This window comes from Leguminivora glycinivorella, chromosome 2 (genome assembly GCF_023078275.1).
Source record: "Leguminivora glycinivorella isolate SPB_JAAS2020 chromosome 2, LegGlyc_1.1, whole genome shotgun sequence".
Classification (NCBI taxonomy): domain Eukaryota; kingdom Metazoa; phylum Arthropoda; class Insecta; order Lepidoptera; family Tortricidae; genus Leguminivora; species Leguminivora glycinivorella.
The window spans coordinates 25,935,210-25,956,050 of record NC_062972.1 but is presented as its reverse complement, the minus strand read 5'-3'; the positions used below and the strand labels follow the sequence as shown (position 1 = coordinate 25,956,050).

The following is a 20,841-nucleotide window of genomic DNA, read 5'->3' as shown; positions in this document are numbered from 1 at the left end:
ACATAACCTATGTCATAACTTTTCTACTTTTAAAACTGCTAACTGTTCTATTATAAGTATTACTTATGATATCACTGCATCTTATTTGTTTTAAACATATGATTTATATTTATAATACATACTAAACTTAAGTACTAAACACCTTGTATGTAGCGTGTAGCGTTATAATTATATGTATAGGGTTTAGGCAACGATACAGGTATTAGCGTCTATTTCAGATGATTTATGTTATGGTGCAGAAATATCGCTTTTGTTGGCTACAAACCTATGCAAGACCGACATAATTTTCCACACACATATAAAAATACGTACATAAATACATGATGGCAAGAAAAACCTTCACAAAGATTCGAACCCACGACCTTCTACTTCACAAGCTAAATCACCACCCACTAGGCCAGACTGGTCGTTAAATGAATGAGGAGAATAATAAAACCAGTGCCGACAGCCTGTCTGCCTTGTGATAAGGATGCGATTGGATTACGATGCACAATGAGGTGAAATTGCATTGACTTAATTGGTAATTGTCTGTATCCTGACATTATTGAATCACGTGTCATACTGGACAGATTGGGCGTATAGCGACTTTAGATATTATGAGTGAAGTTTATATTGAATTTATTAATTTACACATTGTTTTTATTGAATTCCGTCAACTTTAAGAGAAGGTTCTTTAGATCAAATACAATTAATTTCTCTAAGAAACTATCGTCTTAACTCTTACGGTTATCGAGTTATTTAAAAAAAAATACTGAACACGTGTGTGACAGCCTTTACCACTTCCCAATGTTATTTGTTTTGATATGTGCCGTCAATCACTTGACACTAACTTGAATATTATTCTTAAGGGTCTCTCACACTAATTAACACGTTCGCTGCGGCAAGCCAAAACCTTAACCCAAAATCTAGTGCGTTACGAGGCCCAATCCGCCCCGTAATAGTTTACATCGTAGTGCGTTACGGGTATAAAAGTGCCCCGTACGCCTAAGCCTGTTAAAAGTGCTGTAAGTTCCTGAAATATTGGATTTTCCAATATTTTTTTCAACTAACTGTAAGAGTATGAAATTTCCTACGTCTCATTATCCCCGCACGTGGATACGATAAAAACTCACAAAATTATATGGAAAAGACAATACGGGGTTATTTTATCCCCGTATCGCACTAAAATTGAAAAAATACGGGGCTTAGTACGCCCCGTAACGCATGTAATGTATTAAGGTCGATAAATTAGTAGTGATGGGAAATAAAAAAATCGATGTATGTGCTGTATTAATAAAAACATTACACATCAAAAATATGATACTTCGCACTCTTGGATTTTTGTGAAAGTAGTTAATATAATTAAGTAACAAAGATAAATAAAATAAGATAAACCACCACCGTTTTTACGTATTAAAAACATATATTTAATTACCTGCCTGCAATTAGATGTCAATTTGTGGTGATTTTGACGTTTACTGTATGGGATAACCTTTGTTTTTGGAATATAGTATTTCTAACGTGTGGTTCGGAGCTTCATTTTTAATTTGTCGATAACAAGAATTTCAGTAAGCACTGCACTAGCGATACTATGCCCACAACCCCGTACGGGCCAGCAAATTCTTTTACGGGGTTCACGGAGACCCGTATCGCACTAGAAGGTAATTTTTGTTCCCTGGTCGGTAAGGGGTTCCTGAGACCCCGTATATAATTAATATATCAATAAATAATACTTTTGAACAGAAATCCAAGTGTATATTTGTCATTTTCGTAGTTGCAAAAATGACCAAAATACAGCTTCCGCACCAGCGGAGTGAACACGATTTTTCTCACCCGCACTGAGTGATGACACCGTACGGGGTTCAAAAACCCCCGTAACGCAGTGAACGTGTTAATTCATTTATTATAAATGAGAACGATGATTTTTTTTTGCGAGTTTAACTAAAAGTGATATAAAGAGTGGTTCCTGATAATGAACCTAATGACTTGTCAAATTTAACGGACTAGTCATAGTAATATATTTATTAATATTGGATCTCACTACTGGGCACAGGCCTCCCCAGCTCTCACGCATGAGAATAGCTCTGGCTTTGTAGTCCCCACGCAAGGCCAATGCGGATGGGAAACTTCTAATCTCATAAAATATACCTGTCTTTGAACCTTTGAATTATTTTGACTCATTCTATAGTTTATATATATGTTGGAGAATGACCAAAATGTGGTTTAAGATACGTTTTATGACGCTATATTTGACAAATGGAGCAAACAAGGGTTTTACAACTTTGTACAACCTGGCTGGTATTCGACTGAGTTCTGCCAAAACGTCAGAGAGGACGCTATTGTCTAAAAGAACAGAATCGAAAAACAGATGATGAACAGATGATTGGAGGTTGCCAATCGAGCTGCAGGGGAAATGGTTGAGGAGTGCTGGCGTTGTTGGAGATTCTTCGGTCTAATCCGGCAGTTTGCTCGAAATAATAGGCGGGATGTAATCTATAACGCAATTTAATGTGTAATTGATTTTGTGAAGTAAATTCTGTGAAATGGACATGGTATTTCATTGAAAAGCTCTCATAAACAACTACAACGGGTCCTGACAACGGTTCTGGTATGATACGCCCACGATCCGACATATATATAAACATATTGTTTCTGGGTCACTCATCTCTGCAACTTACTTTACTAAATATTTCGTTTTTAATATTGAGATACACAAATGTAGAATCAAAAATAGTGATCCAATATTCTGCAATACCTGAAAAGTTTGTACATTTGGATCACGTCTCCGATTTTGATAAAAATTGGTAGGCTGATAGTCCGTGATGCTGAACAAGATCCCCTAGGTTTCCCAAAATGTCCTATATAGTTTGTTCGAAACCTTCCTTTTTTGTTACCAGATTTCTATACATTTTCGGTAACAAAAAAGGAAAGTACAATCAACTTAGGACATTTTGGGAAACCTAGTGGATCTTGCTCAGCATCATGGACTTTTATCCAATTCGGAGACGTGATCCAAATGTACAAACTTATCGGGAATTGCTGTATTATGTCCTCACCGACAATCTCGTAAACAATTAATCCAGAACTTGTCGTTCAAAAATACTCAATATTTACTCGATTTCTTATTTATATCAAGGGTTCAATGACACTTTGATATTTGTCGCCCTTTTTTGTAGCATAATAATATTATTTATTAAGTTTCTTTACATGCGTCATGTTTATTCAATATGTCACCTTTAATATTTTTGATGTGCAAATACAATGAAATTCGCTGTCTTCGTACAATCTTCATTACTCAAGACTTTACTTATCTTTAGTGCGGCTTATTAATATCAAAGCTACTGATAAAGAAGAAAATAAATATTATGTTTGACTACCTATATTTAGGACATTTAAAATAAACACATTAATTCACTTTGCGAAAATATTACCTATAAAGACGTCCTGTGAGTTGTGCCTATAAATTAAACGTGTTTAAGCAATATATTTGAAGCAAAATACTGAACAAAATTGTTAATATTTGATACTGCATACATTGGATAAAAGGAAAATAATATAAATAAAATGAAAAATTATGAACATTCAACAAAGGGCACTGTTTATAAACAATGGATAATTGGTATTATTGGTAAGTTTTTAGAAATGTACACAAATTGAAATTAGAAATGTAAACTTTGGTTACATTATGTAAATATTTGCTAAGCTTACCGTTTTTAAGAGGGCATTCAACGAAAACGTCGTAATAATGTAAAATTGATAGTTTTAGTCGGCAAAATGCTACACTTTCCGTCATCTAAAAGACTTATTAAGTTCAGGATTCGATTAGGACATCTTCTTAACTTACATTTTGTGAGACTGGATTTTTAAAAACTAACTCACTTAATGAATTATGATTTTTTTTCTGGTGCATGTTTAGGAAAACCCGCGAAAAGTGCTGACTTAGTCCGTCTACTTTGTAAAATTTGGATAGTTTTGAATGCTTCAAGTGGTAAATTTGTATTATGTATATCCTGTACTACAATCTTCTGAGACTACTTCTTTGTTATAAGGCTTTAGAATAGAGTAAATGAGGATATGATGAATCCAATTTGTTTCAGAAATCACCTCAGAATAAGTGTCAATTTCTTCGAAAACTTACGTGTTTTTGAAGTAGCTTTAATATAAAAATAATCTGCAACGCTTACTCAAACAGATTTTATGCAAAAGTTTTCTATTAATTGCAATTTAATATTTTTGACGATTTTTTAAAAATGCCTCTTTATTACCGGTTACGCGCGCTTTGCGATGTCAGTACCGCGGCAGAGCTTGTAGAGGCAGGACGTATGTTAGTCCGCTCCGCACGCGGCTCGACGATCGCGAAGTTATTTTGTCATTGTGTGCGGCATCCGCCGTGTCCAAAACCGCACTTGAGTGCGTGTTTGGCTGTACTGTTGCATGTATACTGCGACCGAAAACTTTGATCCTTGGGTTGACGACTTTGGTAACTAACTAATTAACTTGACTAATATTTTTAGTAAGTATTATTTATTATTGAATATCATTTTAGGTTACTGACTCGTCTCAAACAAAATCTTTGACAATAGATGGTACTCAGGTTCTGATGATGAAGTCAGATGGTAGTCATGAGTTCTCATCAACCAGGTCTTGAAACCATTTCGTGTTTGGGCTCGTTTGATTCGCCTCAACAAGATCTTTGACAAGAGGTGATGGTACCCAGGATCTGATGATGAAGCCGGAAGGTAGTCATAAGTTCTCATCAACCAGGTCTTGAAACCATTTCGTGTTTGGGCTCGTTTGATTTGCCTCAACAAGATCTTTGACAAGAGGTGATGGTACCCAGGATCTGATGATGAAGCCGGAAGGTAGTCATGAGTTCTCATCAACCAGGTCTTGAAACCATTTCGTGTTTGGGCTCGTTTGGTTCGTCTCAACAAGATCTTTGACAAGAGATGGTACCCAGGATGTGATGATGAAGCTGGAAGGTAGTCAAGAGAATTCATCAACCAGGTCTTGAAACCACTCCGTGTTTGGGCTCGTTTGGTTCGTCTCAACAAGATCTTTGACAAGAGATGGTACCCAGGATCTGATGGTGAAGCCGGAAGGTAGTCAAGAGTATTCAACAACCAGGTCTTGAAACTCTTCTGTGGTTGGGCTCGTTTGATTCGTCTCAACAAGATCTTTGACAAGAGATGGTACCCAGGATCTGATGATGAAGCTGGAAGGTAGTCAAGAGTATTCCACGACCAGGTCTTGAAACCACTTCGTGTTTGGGTTCGTTTGATTCGTCTCAACAAGATCTTTGACAAGAGATGGTGATCACTCTTTTATACTCTGGCGCATCCACTGTCTCAGTGTGTCAACAGTCAACTAAAGCAGGTAGGCGTAGCGTAGAGTTGTATTCCCTTACAAAAAACTAATACATAGATGTGGACCTTCCTGTGCTCCATGCAATTAAAACAACATAATATTTAAAAACCGGCCGAGAGCGTGTCGGGTCACGCTCAGTGCCTACACTGAGCGTGGCCCGACACGCTCTCGGCCGGTTTTTAAAGCCGCGTTGGTAAATAGCCGCTCGGCTCTTCCGTAGTTTTCCATATTTTTCAAAAACTACAGAACCTATCAAGTTCAAAACAGTTTTCCTAGAAAGTTTATAAAGTTCTACTTTTGTGATTTTTAAATATTTTTTAAATATATGGTTAAAAAGTTAGAGGGGGGGGGGACACACTTTTTTTTCCTTTAGGAGCGATTATTCGCGAAAATATTAATATTATCAAAAAACGATTTCAGTAATTTATTTTTAAATACCTATCCAACAATAAATCATACGTTAGGGTTGAAATGAAAAAAAAAATCACTCCCCACTTTACGTGTAGGGGGGTACCCTAATAAAACATTTTTTCCACTTTTTATTTTTGCACTTTGTCGGCGTGACTGATATACATATTGGTACCAAATTTCAGCTCTCTAGTTCTAACGGTCACTGAGATTATCCGCGGACGGACGGACGGACGGAGGGACAGACAGACAGACATGGCGAAACTATAAGGGTTCCTAGTTGACTACGAAACCCTAAAAACACATTTTAAATATTAAAAAAAACTACTTAAAATTAAAGAAAACCGATCTTAGTTCCATTATATATATGTACCTAGAAAACAACATCATCTTCCTTGCGTTATCCCAGCATTTGCCACGGCTCATGGGAGCCTGCGGTCCACTTTGACAACTAATCCCAAGATTTGGCGTAGACACTAGTTTTTACGAAAGCGACTGCTATCTGACCTTTCAACCCAAAGGGTAAACTAGACCTTATTGGAATAAGTCCGGTTTCCTCACGATGTTTTCCTTCACCGAAAAGAACCTAGAAAACATATCATATACAAAATGAAATAAAACTAAGAAAACGGATTATATTCATTATACGCGATATAATCTGATTCCATAAATTTATTTCATGAGTAACTATCGCGGTGACAGAAGACAATATTATATACACAATTTATTATATTATAAAAGTTTTTTAATTTATTTCTTCCAAGGCTACACACGTTTTAATAAAAAAAACTGTGATAAGTTTAATAATTAAACTAAAAGGTCAAGTATTTATGCACGAAATCATGTATGCAAATATGTAATATATATGGTGGTGTTTTTACGCAAGTATCAATAATGGTTAGTCCGCAACGCTACTGACGGCGTGGCGGTACCGACCATGAATGCTATCCCTTTCGCTCTAGCCGCACGTAAGGTTGGTTCGAAGAGGATCGCACGCTATGTCTGTACCGCAGGCTACAATCGTTATGCTTCTGGTTATAGTGTGCGTCTGCACACAGGCGCACGCCAGCGCCGCCGGCGTCAAAATGCGAGCAAGCAGATTTTTTGAAAGCGCTCTTAACCGACTTCCAAAACTCAATGAAAATGTAGGTACATCTTGGATATCTAAGCTAATAGCTTTATAATAATAACAGATTTAGAAAGAGATTTGTGACGACGGATTTTGTAGTGTGGGAGGGGAGATGATTATTCATTACAGGAACCCTGGTTCAGTCTTCGCATTCAAAGGCCCTGATATGATGTCTCCAGGTACCTTTGACCCTTACAGAAATTACTGCTAGCATGGCTGGTATACTTCAATATTTAATTTTTTGTTTTAGCTGGGGCCACAGTACTTATATATGGTTTGCAAAACGGCTGGATGTCACCCTTTATCATCGTTCTTCAGTCTGAGAATAGTCCATGTGGCTACCCACTCTCTAACTACGAGATCTCTATTATAGCTAGTGGTATTAGTACCGTTGCCACCGGCACAGCAGTTATATATGGTTACATAGCAGATTCTTATGGACGACGCCTGTCTTTGATCTTAGTAGTTATACCACAGATTGTAAGTATTGAATTTTTATTGTAGGTACCTATTTTAATGTCATATCGACATCTCAAATATGAAGAATCTAATGTATTGAATTTTAATATTAATTTCAGTTTGGTTTCGCCTTAAAGTTGGTGTCAGCGCACCCTATAAGTCTAATGATATCGCAGGCGTGTTGCGGGATAGCCGGGGGCGGCGTGTTTTGTGTCGCTCCTGTGTACATTAAAGAAATTGCTCAAGACTCCTTAAGAGGCATTTTGGGATCCTTTGGAATACTCCTACTGGTAGGTTAATGTAGGATTCTGAAAATAAAGCACTTGATATGTATGCAACTGAGTTGTGGCATTTATATGTTTGACTTCGTTAAAATTGCTACTGCATGCGTGATAGTGACAATGACAGTGTAGCAAAAAATAATGTTAGTTTCGTTCCTCGATAAAATGCTTATTTTGACAAATAAATTGACAGATTTATAGCGGCAACATTAACGCCCAATGTTGATTCTGCAACAGCAATAGAAATACAATTAAAAATGTAGCTGGCATGGCATATCATATTTTAAATGTAATTTTATGACGGTTTCTCTATTTTCTTAGCGGCTTCACTGATTTCTGCCAGAGAGTAGAATAATTGTTAAATACCAATACTATTTATTTGTTTTTCAGAGCATAGGATTGCTAATAATGTACGCGATGGGAGCATATTTGGATTTCTATACCGTACTCTGGATAGTTACTTGGATTCCGATCCTTAACCTAGTTGCACTATTTATAATACCCGAATCTCCTGCTTTTTTGGTAAAGAGAGGAAAATTTGAGGTAAGCATGGATTTTTTTACATCAAAATTAAACTGCAGAAAGCGTATTAAGATAAATATATACTTACAATTCCTACTGTAGTATATCCCTAATTAACACTTTAACAGTAACTTAACGGTACTGTCTGCAACATACATGTGACACACGTAAGTGAATAAATAGCATGTAAGCAATAATTTACTTTAAATAAGGTATCTTTAGTTTACTTTGCTCTCTCTCCTGTATTGATTATCGACACTACAACACATCATCCATAATGACCAGTTTTACTTAACCTCCATTCGACCCTCCAACTTCATCATATCTCATGGCGACCCTGCCCATCTCGCCACTAAGAGAGAAAAAAGAATACTCATAAATATATCATGAAATAAAGAGCAAACGTAATAAGTCTAAGGGGCATTTCCACGGTGGGCGATTTTAGTTACATTACGGATTGTTTAGGTTACATACCATTTAGCGCACCAATTAAATACCGCAATATACTGAAAGTCGCTTGCAAGTTCTCTCACTACCTAAATCAGCACTAAGATGCTTTATTCTGATATCCTCTTTATTTATTGTACTTAGAAAGCTGCTGAAGTGATAGCCTGGCTAAGAGGACTAGAAGTAAACGACAAAGAAGTAGAACGGGAAATCATGATTGCCAAAAACGAAGTTGCGGAGTACGAAAACCTGCCACCAGTTTCTTGGAAATCTATTAGTAAGTATTAAACAATATATGATCTGATCATGCTACATTTTTAGTTTTGTTAAATATTAAATTTTCTCTTTGAATTTACCTGTAACGAAAACTGCCGCGATGGATCTCTTCATTATGCGCCTCAGCATAGATTAAATATAAGAACATCATACCATCCCATACATTAAAATGCGACCGCCTAAAAACGCGCATACACTACACCACACATAGATGGCGCCACAAAAAAATGTCTTTTAGCTTTCGATTATACTTGTAGATGGCGTTAACTGTCACTTTTGACATAGATTTATGGCTCGAAAGTGACACTTAACGCCAATCTACAAATGTAGATAGTATGTAGCATGTGTAGTGTGTGCACGTTTTTAGGCGGTTGCATTTTAATGAATGGTATGACGTTCTTATATTTAATCTATGGCATCACAGATACGCACTTGGCTGGTTTATTTTACTATTGTTTTCATTTTCAGTATGTGAACCGACGACAAGAAAAGGTTTGTGGTTATCGTGTTTGATCATCACATTGTTGGACATGAGTGGGGTGTACGCTATTCTGACCTACGCGTCAGTGATCCTTAGAAACGCTGGAGTATCCTTTGCCCCAGAAGTCCAAGCCCTGTCTTTTCCAGCTCTTATGACCTTGGGATCTTTATTATCGGTATTAACTATAGAGAAGTTTGGGAGAAAGGTAATATTATCTTTAAAAATGGTTTATATAATAGTCGATACCGAAAACAATATATACAGTGCGTAAACGTAATAAGGGCGATAAATGAAACAAGGCATATAATTCAATATTGTTATCATTAATTAAGAGGTGTTTTTGAGTTACTCTTCAGTTTCAGCCCATAATTAATTTTTGAAAAATTTCCCAGCAGCAATGTACTGTAAACGTGGTTGCGATGACAATCAATGACAACTGTCAATGAGCGTTTAACGCGAGTGTGTTTGCATTACGTTGCGGGCCGAATTAATTTGTATGGATAAAAAAAATATTTCAATTTTAAGTAAAAGTTATCTAATTCCATTTTTTATGTCCTATACTCACCACCGTTAAGAGGTTCGCCCGTATTAGGTTTACACCCTGTATATATATTTTTAGGCTGCGAAAATGTATCCACGTCTCTTGGGATGGAGTGGAACAGACTCAAAATAATTGCTTTTAGAATAAAATTAAGCCATTAAGATAACTTCCAGCATTATGGGAATTAATTCCTTAAATCGTTATTTTCTGGATCTGATTTGTATGGCCTATTTACATACTAACCTTATATTTATCAAATTTAAAATCAGATGTCCCATAGTAAGGTATATTAAGTGGATTTCGATAGCAATCATAATTGTTGTGGTGACTATTTTGTGGTGACTGTATTTACATTTGTATTTTACAGCCTCTAATAATGCTAAGTGCCATTTTCTCTGGTATACCGTTGGCCGTGTTGGGAGTAATAATCCTCGTGCAAAATAATGGACAATCTTTGCCGTCATGGCTAGCAGTCGTGTGTATTGGCATGTCCTTGTATTCAAGTGGACAGCATATGCCTCTACCATACGTAGTCATATCTGAAATGTTCAACATGCAGGTAAATATAGCGATATTTTTGTTTTGTTATATTAGCGAGCTCTGACTCCACAGTCAAACTATATAAATAGTTTTGTGGAGCCATATATTTAAAATAATGTTCTTGTATCCACATGTATATTAATTGAATAAATAAATAATAATAAACAAACATTAGGTACATATTTATTTACTGTAGTATGCTAATACTAGTCGCATCTTTCTTGTTATTATCACTATATGTCCAGTCATTTGCCGCTTTTACCTCCTCACCCGAAAAAAAGAGGTGTATATCCGGTTGTTTATTTTTTGTGACATTACATCACTATTTCAATTTAAATTTAAAAATGGAACAAAATGGGGTAAGGTTTGAACCCACAGCCTCTGTGGACATCTAAGCCCCCAAGAAGCCACGATATGGGCCAAATTCTGAGTTATAAGTTGAATTGAAAATTTTTAATTTTATTCTAAGCTTACCATTCAATGTTCGCGTACGTTTCTGCTTGTTAAAAAAATCGTTTATTTTGTTTTAGCTAAGAACAAAAATTCTCGGGCTTCTAGTATGCTACAGTTGGGGTATCTGTTCAATACAAACTATGGTCTTTGCACCGATCACCGAGTACTTCGGCATGCACACAATGTTCTTCGGGTTTTCGTTGTTCAACTTTATTGGAGTAATCATTGTGTATGTGGCTTTACCTGAGACTAAGGGGAAAACTTTGGTGCAGATAAACAAGGAACTTGAGGGCAGAAGTAAATGAATAAATACCTACCGGACTTTTATTCAAAGACTTATCCATTCGATAGTGCCTAATTTATAACCTAACCGGTCTGGCGCAGTCGGTAGTGACCCTGCCTGCTGCGCCGCGGTACCGGGTTCGAATCCCGGTAAGGGCATTTATTTGTGTGATGAGCACAGATATTTGTTCCTGAGTCATGGATGTTTTCTATGTATACACCGTGTTGTTTTTGTTTTCTGTTAAATTCGACACGTAGCTAGGTTCATTATCAGGAACCATCCTGTATATCAGTTTTAGTTAAATTCGCAAAAAAAATTTTTTTCATCATTTTCATACATAATAAATGAATTTATTAGTGTGAGAGACCCTTAAGAATAACATTCAAGTGAGTGTCAAGTGATTGACGGAACATGTCAAAACAAATAACATTACAGACCTTCCAACCCGAACTAGACCTTATTGGAATTAGTCCGGTTTCCTCACGATGTTTTCCTTCACCGAAAAGCGACTGGCAAATATCAAATGACATTTCGCACATAAATTCCGAAAAACTCATTGGTGCGAGCCGGGGTTCGAACCCGCGACCTCCGGAACGAAAGTCGCATGTACTTACCGCTAGGCTACCAGCGCTTATACAATAGGTAGATTCTCCTTTCAAAAATTCTGTTCCTTTTATCACCCAAAAGTCACCATTAAAACGAAAGTAGAGACGATCGCTGAGTATACTGCCTTCATGAAGTATTAATGTATATTTTGCTCATATTATCAGTGAGTCGTAATCTACTTATATAAAAACGAAAAACCAGAAAGGGATAAAAAACGAGGGAAGAAACGAGATGGCGCCTTACAAATTTTAAGAACTTTTGGACCACGTTTCTCGGATACAACGCAAGTATCGTAGTAGAAAACCATTTAAATCTATTGTCTAAATATAGGAATAGAAAATGAGTATGAAAACTGCCGTTTACGCTGCGTATTTATGTTACAATTAGCTAACGAAAATTTCATAAAATTCACCATTTCAATACTTCGGCTATGTTCGGGATCCAATCGGCACTTACTCGGTCTTTAATAAAATAAAACAAATCCAGAAACAGCTAAGCCATTCCACTACGAGTATAGATCCAATTACAAAGAATTACCAGAGTGACGTCATCGAGGCTAATACTCCCATGTTTCACTGAACAAAGCGGAATGGAGCCGAGCCAACTGGCCCGGTGTGAAGCCAAGAGTTAACGGGACATTATGATTCTGAGCCATATACGGCGTAGGCTTTGCTGTATTTTATATACGGCACTAGAATTTATTGACTTTAGAACTTTTGTAGAACGAATGATTTTGTAAGTACTAATCAATCGCCTCGAGTCTGAGATATCCTCCAGGATAGCAAAAGCTGCAGCAGCCTTTGGCGGACTCAACCAACGAGTTTGGAAATCACACGATCTCAGGCTTCACACTAAACTCGCCGTTTACAAAGCAATAGTTCTGCCTGTGTTGCTTTATGCTTCGGAGACCTGTTGTCTGTACAAGGGAGACATCAAACGTCTCGACACCTTCCACCTAAAGTGTCTCCGAGCAATTCTTCGGGTGAGATGGCAGGATCGTGTTCCAAACTCGGAGGTTCTGCGTCGTACTGGTATGAAGGGTATGGAATGCCTACTCATCAAAGGTCAACTGCGTTGGTGTGGACACCTTGTGCGCATGCCACCATCAAGATTGCCCAAAATTGTGTTTTACTCTGAACTAGCTTCGGGTAAACGCAAGGCTGGTGGGCAATATCTGAGGTACAAGGATAACCTAAAGCGCCACCTGTCGGCCATCGGTATATCGTGTGAATCATGGGAGGAGCTTGCAACTCAGAGATCGGACTGGCGAACTGCGATCAACACTGGTCTCAACGACTTCGAAAGTGCATGCCTCGAAGATCTTGACGCTAAACGCCAGATCCGAAAATCTCGGCCCAAGCCCTCCTACACATACACCTATGACGCAAATGGTGAGCTTTACTGCATGACTTGCGACCGGAAGTTTAAAACAAAACTCGGCTTCGCAAGTCACGTTCGAGCCCATGCACGTCAGAACTTATAAAATACCTGAATTGTCCAGGTGTCGCCGTCGACGGATACGTCTGGGAGGACATCATCATCATCATCACTAATCAACATTAAATAAATGTCATATACAAAGAAAAAGTGACCAAGGCCTCCAAGTGTTCCGAGCTGGAATCGAACCAGCGTACTCCGTTAACCGGACGGATGCCTGTAAAACCACTCGGCCATCGGATCACGAAAGCAAGGGTCGAAATTTCCAAGTATATGACACAATTACCGAAGGCTTGATAGTAGTGTTACTACTTAAAAATACAAATTAAAATATTTTCAAATGAGAATAATTTAATTTGTTCTAAGAATCACTAATCAAACTTTGCAATACTTAATACCAATGCTAAAATCGCGAAAAAAACATGGACTGTTCCGTTCTAAGTATAGAAATGACCGGCATCAATTTATTCACGTCAGTCGAAATGTACCTATACTTCCTTACTAATACTTACAAAATCATCCTGTATTAAGATTACTACTTACTAGGTACTACTATTACACCTCGGACACTGATGGCACAGTATAATAAAGAGTACTATCGTATATGCATGGCGATCAAATATATGAAAGTGGCGCGTTCCTAGCACACAGTCTAAGCTCGTGTAGGTGAACGCGTACTATGCTTGTATGAGTGAAATATGACAGGTCGACTGTTCGCGTTTTTGACAGGCGGTAACTGTGAGGTAACAGAGGGGGAGGGCGGCACTTTCAGCGGAGAGCGGGAATCGTCATACTGTACGATAGTACTCTTTATTATACTGTGACACAGGTGTGGTGATGGGTAAAGAACCACCCCTTTTCCTCCCGTGTCGTAAAAGTCGACTGCGGAATATGGGTTCAATTTGTGGTGTAGACTATAGGCTAGCTCCCTGTCACTACAGTGCAACGATTTCGTTATCTTTCAACCCCATAATTGCTATGAGTGAAACTTGAGCAGTTTTATGCCTAAATGTTTTGGGAATACTGTACAGGCGTGTTTATGTAAGTGCTTACACAGTGCAATCATCATCCTTCTTGTGTTATCCCGGCATTTGCCACGGCTCATGGGAGCCTGGGGTCCGCTTTGACAGCTAATCACAAAATTTGGCGTAGACACTAGTTTTACGAAAGCGACCGCCACCTGACCTTCCAACCCGCAGGGTAACTAATAGGCCTTATTGGAATTAGTCCGGTTTCCTCGCGATGTTTTCCTTCACCAAAATGCGACTGGAAAATATGAAAAGACATTTCGCACATAAGTTCCGAAAAAGTCATTGGTACGAGCCTCCAGACCGAAAGTCGCACGCTCTTACCGTGCAATATATTTTTTTTTTTAATTTATTTAGAACACAAACAGTCACATAAACAAATGAGTTGGTGTACTACAATGTAGGTACCTACTAAGTAATTTGGATAAAAAAAAGACCTGGCAGGCAATTATGGTCGCGCGATAAATGATAAAACATCTGGCCGTCCCTATCGCACTTACTAATAGTGCGATAGGGACGGCCTGATATTTTATCGTCTATCGCGCGACCATGCTACCCGTGCTGGAGGTTCATTACTGAATATAAAGATTGTTAACATTACTAACAAAATTAGGTATGTAAGCTAATAGGTAAGCAAAAGAAATCATGAACAGTAGGTAATACTTAAAAAATTTTACAGTCATTAGACTAAATACATTTTCTTTACTACGATCGGATACAATTATAATTAATTTAATTAGAGGAGGTAAATATTAGTTACTCATATTAAACCGAACAAAATGTACACTTAGGTTTTTTATTTGTAATAATATTGAAAAATCCGCTCGATGTATATAGTATTTCACCAATATGTACATAATTATAGGGTAAGGTCAATTCAATACGGATAAATGTGTCATAAGGGGAATTGTGACTGGCCTTCACATTTGACACAATTAGTGTTCTTGCGAGTTCATACTTTTAGTAGGTACTTGCTACTCACGATTACTGGCGGATATGAACTGTCAATAAACACTGGTCATTGGTTTAACTGGCCAAATGTGAGCGCCAGAGTCGCCAGACACACTTCTTATGACACACTAACCCGTATTGACTTTACCTTATTTACCTTACTGCTTTATTATTCAAACTAAGTAGTTTCCAATAAGCTGATGATTTGAGTACCTATTAGGCTTATTTGAGTATTAGGATAGTCTGAACCTGATAAACATTGAATTATTCCGTAGTGAACTCTAACACATAAATGTAATACTAGATTTTTCCCGCGGCTTCGCCACTCTCCATCCCTTCAACTATCTCCACTTAAAAAATCACGTCAATATAAATGCCGCGAAAGACGGACAAACAAACAGACACACACACTTTCCCATTAATAATATCAGTATGGATTAAATGTGAACCACTAAACTGACTTACTTTAAAGGGTTTTAGAAATATACCTTCGTTAGCGCTTACCGTACCGAAAAACAAGTAGGTACTTATGCATAATTTTTGATTGATTGTGAAGTTTTTAAAAAGCATTTTTCAAATAGTTTCTTTATATTAAAATAAATCAAGACATACCCATAAATAGAAAATCATGATTTTGAGTCTATGTATTATAACGTAATATTTCTCTATGTAGTTTCCGCTAGTAAATATGGGTTTAAGTTCACGTCATGTCTTCGTATTTATATCCCTACCACCGCCGGAAACATTTTATTTAAATTTCTTTAATAACTCCTTGCGTTATCCCGGATTTTATTTAATAACTATACATTATAAATATCCTTGCCAAACTGCAACGTTTGATAGCGAGATGCGCTCTGTGTTTTTATTTTTAAAACTTTTATTGACAGCAGACAACTAAAAACTTTTACAGATTACCTCTAGTGAGGTAACTTCAGAGCAGTCGTTTCGATTCAAAGATCTGATTAATTGGCTGAGCTTGGCTGAGTTACTAAAATGTTCCGACTTGGAGCAGTGTTCAAAATTACGTAACTGGAACGTTTATTACATTATATCTTACCAAAAATAAACATATCGCCGTCATCGCATCATATACGGGGCAAAAATACAAATAAATAAATACACTTTTTCCTTTTGCTGTGCTACACCTTATTAAGAGGGAAAACAAGGTTGACTGACGGAACATGATTTCCAGTTTCATCAAGTATTTGACTGTAATACAATCACTAACAGAAAATACGCCGTAACTCGATATTTTGCTTCCCGCCGAGAGAAATAAGGGATGACTGGACGCCTAGCCAACATCATAGTCGCTTACGCACTTCGTAACGTAACACAGTTGATCTGTCATATCATACAAGCATAGTACGCGTTCACGTACTCGAGCTTGTACTGTGTGCGCTTCCTTCAAATATATAATGGCCATTTGATTGTAAGAGGGGTGGCGATTCATAGCTATCTCGTATAGCCAGCCTACCTGAATTGACAATCGTTGACGCTTGGTTGCGATCGAAACGCAGTCTGATACTCAATTTACTACAGAAGAGCGGTATCGAGAGTTATCAAATATTTACGAAGCGTAAGTAATTGTGATGTTGGCTAGGTACTCAGATGTAAGAATTAGAAACGGCTCTGTTCAGGAACCTTGAGAGTAGAATCACTGAAAAGGAGACCCTTTACAGTTGAATTAACTGATCGCTCCATTAAATTATTTTATTAGTTAAAAGCCGTGCCTGATTTACTTAGCTTAAGATTTATTTCCTTAAATTTCATTGCGAGAAAAGTTAATAAAAAAATTCTACGTGCAGTTACTTGTTATATTATTTATATTTTGTGGTGTAAGTATAAAATAACAGAAAAATGGGCTGTTCTGTGAAACATCATATTTACATAATTTCCTTTTGTATGTTGCATCGAAATTATATTTAAAAAAACTCAATAAATCCCTCAATGGGACAAGTTTGCCTTTGTCCACACATATTGTATTCTCTGTGCTTTTATTTTTTTTTGTGCAAAAATTTGTTTTACTACTAGGTACTTCAAATTGTTAATAACCTAATCATATTATTATTTCCTTCTACCGCAGTAGCACAGTATAATAAAGAGTATTATCGTACAGTATGGCCACACCCGCTCCCCGCTGAAAGCGCCGCCCTCCCCCTCTCGGTTACCTCATAGTTACCGCCTGTCAAAAACGAGAACAGTCGACCAGTCATATCTCAATCATACAAGCATGGTACGCGTTCACCTACACGAGCTTAGACTGTGTGCTAGGAGCCTCTTTCATATATTTGATCGCCAGTGTCCGAGATGTGGCAGTAGTTACTAATGAAATAAAACTATGGGAATGGGTTCTATCGAGTATTGAATTTACATTACAAGCCGAAGCTTAGAATTGGGGCACTCTCCTACAATTTAGAAGGAAATTAAATCTTCTTGGGTCGGAGATGTAGGGTTAGAGCCGGCGTAACTTTATCGCGAAGCTTTATCTAAACTTTACAATAAGGTGCAGGGTCAATTTCGACTGGCGGATAATTTAAACTAGAGTGCCCACTGACCATGCGTGCCATTATGTGACCAATGGACACAAATTGCACTATAGTTAATAATGTAATACATGGAAATGATTTCGATTAGTTAAAATTGTCCATCAGCCGTCATGGCCCAAATGGGTAAGGTACAGCGGGGTAAATCTCGACTGGGGGACAAATGTAACTGGTCCATTTTTTCCATGTTTTACAATGTTTGCATTATTTCATAGAGTGGTCCACCGGTTATATGGTAGGCGTATTCAGTGGATACATGTAGAACTAGAAAAAATATTATAGAAAAAATAGATTTGTTACAAATGCCCCCCAGTCGAGATTTGCCCTGCTGTACCTTACCTTAGTTTTTTTGTATTGGCCAGCTTCAAAATTAATTAATTAATTTATTTATTTATTTATTGTAATTTTTCCTAACTCACCCCTCACGAACGTTGTAACCAGTTAGAAACATAGATTATAACAAATTCATTAAACGCGATATAATCTGTTTTCCTAGACTTAATCCGACTGCTAATCTTATCAGACCTTGACTGAATTTGTTATGGATAACCTTCCCGTTGGATGAAGAAAATTCCGAATAAACCTTATCCCATGTAAATCGCTTCGATGCCAATGTATAGAGATAGATGTCAGTCGCATTGCCTGATAATATTTCACGTGTTCATCTTCACTTTTGTGGATTCTAATGTTTCTGTACGTTCCATTACTGGGTTCTGATGGAAACGTTGAAGAGTACATAAAAATCTTTTATTTATACAAGCTACAAGGTTAGCATATGATTGGAGCGAGAGTTTATTGCTGCGAGATAGACTACCCATCTTATTATGAGCATTTCTTGTTTTTGCCATTTTTTTGTTGAGATTTTTTTAGGGAATTTTAGGTCAATTGTACTCAGAATCACGAGTGCTTTCAATCTCACTGGGAGACAAAGTGTCCCAGAATTTACATACATTTTTGTTAGGTACTTTCTTCTTTTGTGGTAACAAAATAGGAAAAATCGTATGGGACAATTTTTTTAACTACTAGGATTGAAGAAGCTAGTGATTCTGAGTAGAAATACCATATTTTTTTTCAAAAATATCACTTTCATAAAAGTGGCAAAAAAAATGTTCTTATGTCATTAATACGATTACAAGAAGACGTGTGATCTATCTTGCGGTGACGCCAATCATATCCTATGGCTGTTGAGCCAACATTTTCATCCATTCCGTAAAGTTCTATATACATACATACATACAATCACGCCTGTATCCCATAATGGGGTAGGCAGAGCACACGAAACTACCAAAGCTTCAGTGCCACTCCTGGCAAATAAGGGGTTGAAAGAAAAAGAAACTGTGACATTGCAGTAACAGGTTGCCAGCCTCTCGCCTACGCCACAGTTTAACCCATATCCCATAGTCGCCTTTTACGACACCCACAGGAAGAAAGGGGGTGGTGAAATTCTTAATCCGTCACCACACAGGAAGGTTCTATATATAAACCAAAGAAATATTACATTACAATCGAAAATTTAAAACGAGCTACAACAAACACAACCACAATTACTGTTCAAAAATTCCTAAATCAATTCGAGTTGAAAATATTTCGAAAATACAACGTTTATCAGTTCATAATAAACCTATATTACTTTCAAGTTAGTTAGGCAAATAAAGTGCTACTATTTTGTTAGTACTTAGGTACTTTTTAAAACTTTTGATACCTTATTGCGCCTCATATTTTTAACCTTTACAAAACTGTAACAAGTAAAATATACATGTGAAACCACGCTACACTGGTCTCACGATGAATACTGCAACGGCTTAAAGCGAAACATGATTTCAGGGAAACTTTGTTTAATTCACAAACGAACTTCGAAAACAAGTTGTATCTAGGTAAAATGCAGGGAACAAACACAAAGTCACAAATGTTTACACGCTTTGCTTACCATTTTAAATAGCGACACAAATACTGATGAAACAAGTTAAAGTGGAATGGTAGTTAACTTAAAAGGTTGGTAGTTACCACACCATTATAATATCAGAGAATTATTATAGGTACAGGTAGGTACACTTCCTACAAAAACGGAGTTTGACCGTGGTTCAAGGTCGAATTGTGTTCTCTTTTTAATCCCCGACGCAAAAACGGCGGGGGTTATATGTTTGACGTGTCTGTCTGTGGCATCGTAGCCCCTGAACGGATGAACCGATTTAGATTTAGTTTTTTTTTGTTTGAAAGCTGAGTTAGTCGGGAGTGATCTTAGCCATGTTTCATGAAAGTCGGTCCACTAAGTCGGAGCTTTTTTCCAATTTTTTATTTTGTGGTTATTTAATGCGTGGTATTAGACTCTTGACTATTAAGGTTTGTCAAAATTCAAGTTATTAACATTAAACTTAAAATTCCATTGTAACCAAATGAACATCTAAATGTAATGGCGGCAAGAGGTTATACTTTAAAAAATACAATTCCGAGTAACAATCCACACTGCAGTATCATCATCATCAATAATAAAATTAATTAATTAAACTACGGTTGTACTCACGTTATTATCGCTATTGCTGCGACATGTTTCGGGCCAATTCGGAGGCCCCTCTTCAGGCATATAGGAGTTCACACGACGGTTAAACTCCGCAGACTAACCGCGCCGCGCGCCGCTCCGCCCGCTGCGCGCGCGCTGATAGGACGGAGGCGGGGGGCGCAGAGCAGTCTGCAGTTGTAATTGTAGTGTAGAGTTCTGGTAGCGCGGCTGTATCGACCGATGAAGGTAAGCACACTGCACTCACTGTGTCCACGCGATTGTCAAAACACACTTTCTGCTTCACACTAGGTATTACCGGTTTCCATGCTGGTGGCAACATCCAGCCTCCGTCACGATTGAAATTAGCGCGGCGTCCGATTTCAATGGCCTCGAAAACTTTGCGTGGTACATAACATTTCTCCCGTACCAATAACCGTGCTCTATCGAAGCGTATAAAATGGGACGCGCCGGTATCGTACGCGTGCTCTGCCACTGCGGAATTCCTGGTATCCATGTTCTTCACGCTTCGTATGTGTTCCGACAACCTCGTGGAGACATTCCTTCCTGTCTCGCCGACATACGTTCTACCACAGTCACAAGGTATCTCGTATAC

The 20,841-nt window shown here is 37.6% G+C and overlaps 2 protein-coding genes across 3 annotated transcripts in view; one reads left to right on the top strand and one right to left on the bottom strand.

Moving 5' to 3' along the window:
- LOC125242385 (zwei Ig domain protein zig-8-like) overlaps positions 1-20,841 on the bottom strand; it is a 237,137-nt gene that overhangs the window by 108,447 nt on the left and 107,849 nt on the right. Inside the window, exon 1 of one of the 2 annotated variants that reach the window (XM_048151189.1) lies at positions 313-340. The exons of the other annotated variant lie outside the window; for it this stretch is intronic. The gene's annotated coding sequence lies outside the window, so the exon portion shown is untranslated. Of the gene's footprint in view, positions 1-312; positions 341-20,841 lie in introns of those variants that run through there. 2 annotated transcript variants of the gene reach the window in all.
- On the top strand, positions 7,139-11,199 carry LOC125242384 (facilitated trehalose transporter Tret1-like). Its single transcript, XM_048151187.1, has 7 exons — positions 7,139-7,363; positions 7,462-7,632; positions 8,014-8,166; positions 8,737-8,869; positions 9,337-9,554; positions 10,258-10,449; positions 10,961-11,199. Exons 1-7 carry the CDS (start codon positions 7,175-7,177, stop codon positions 11,186-11,188), a joined length of 1,284 nt encoding a protein of 427 aa, XP_048007144.1. The 5' UTR covers positions 7,139-7,174; the 3' UTR covers positions 11,189-11,199.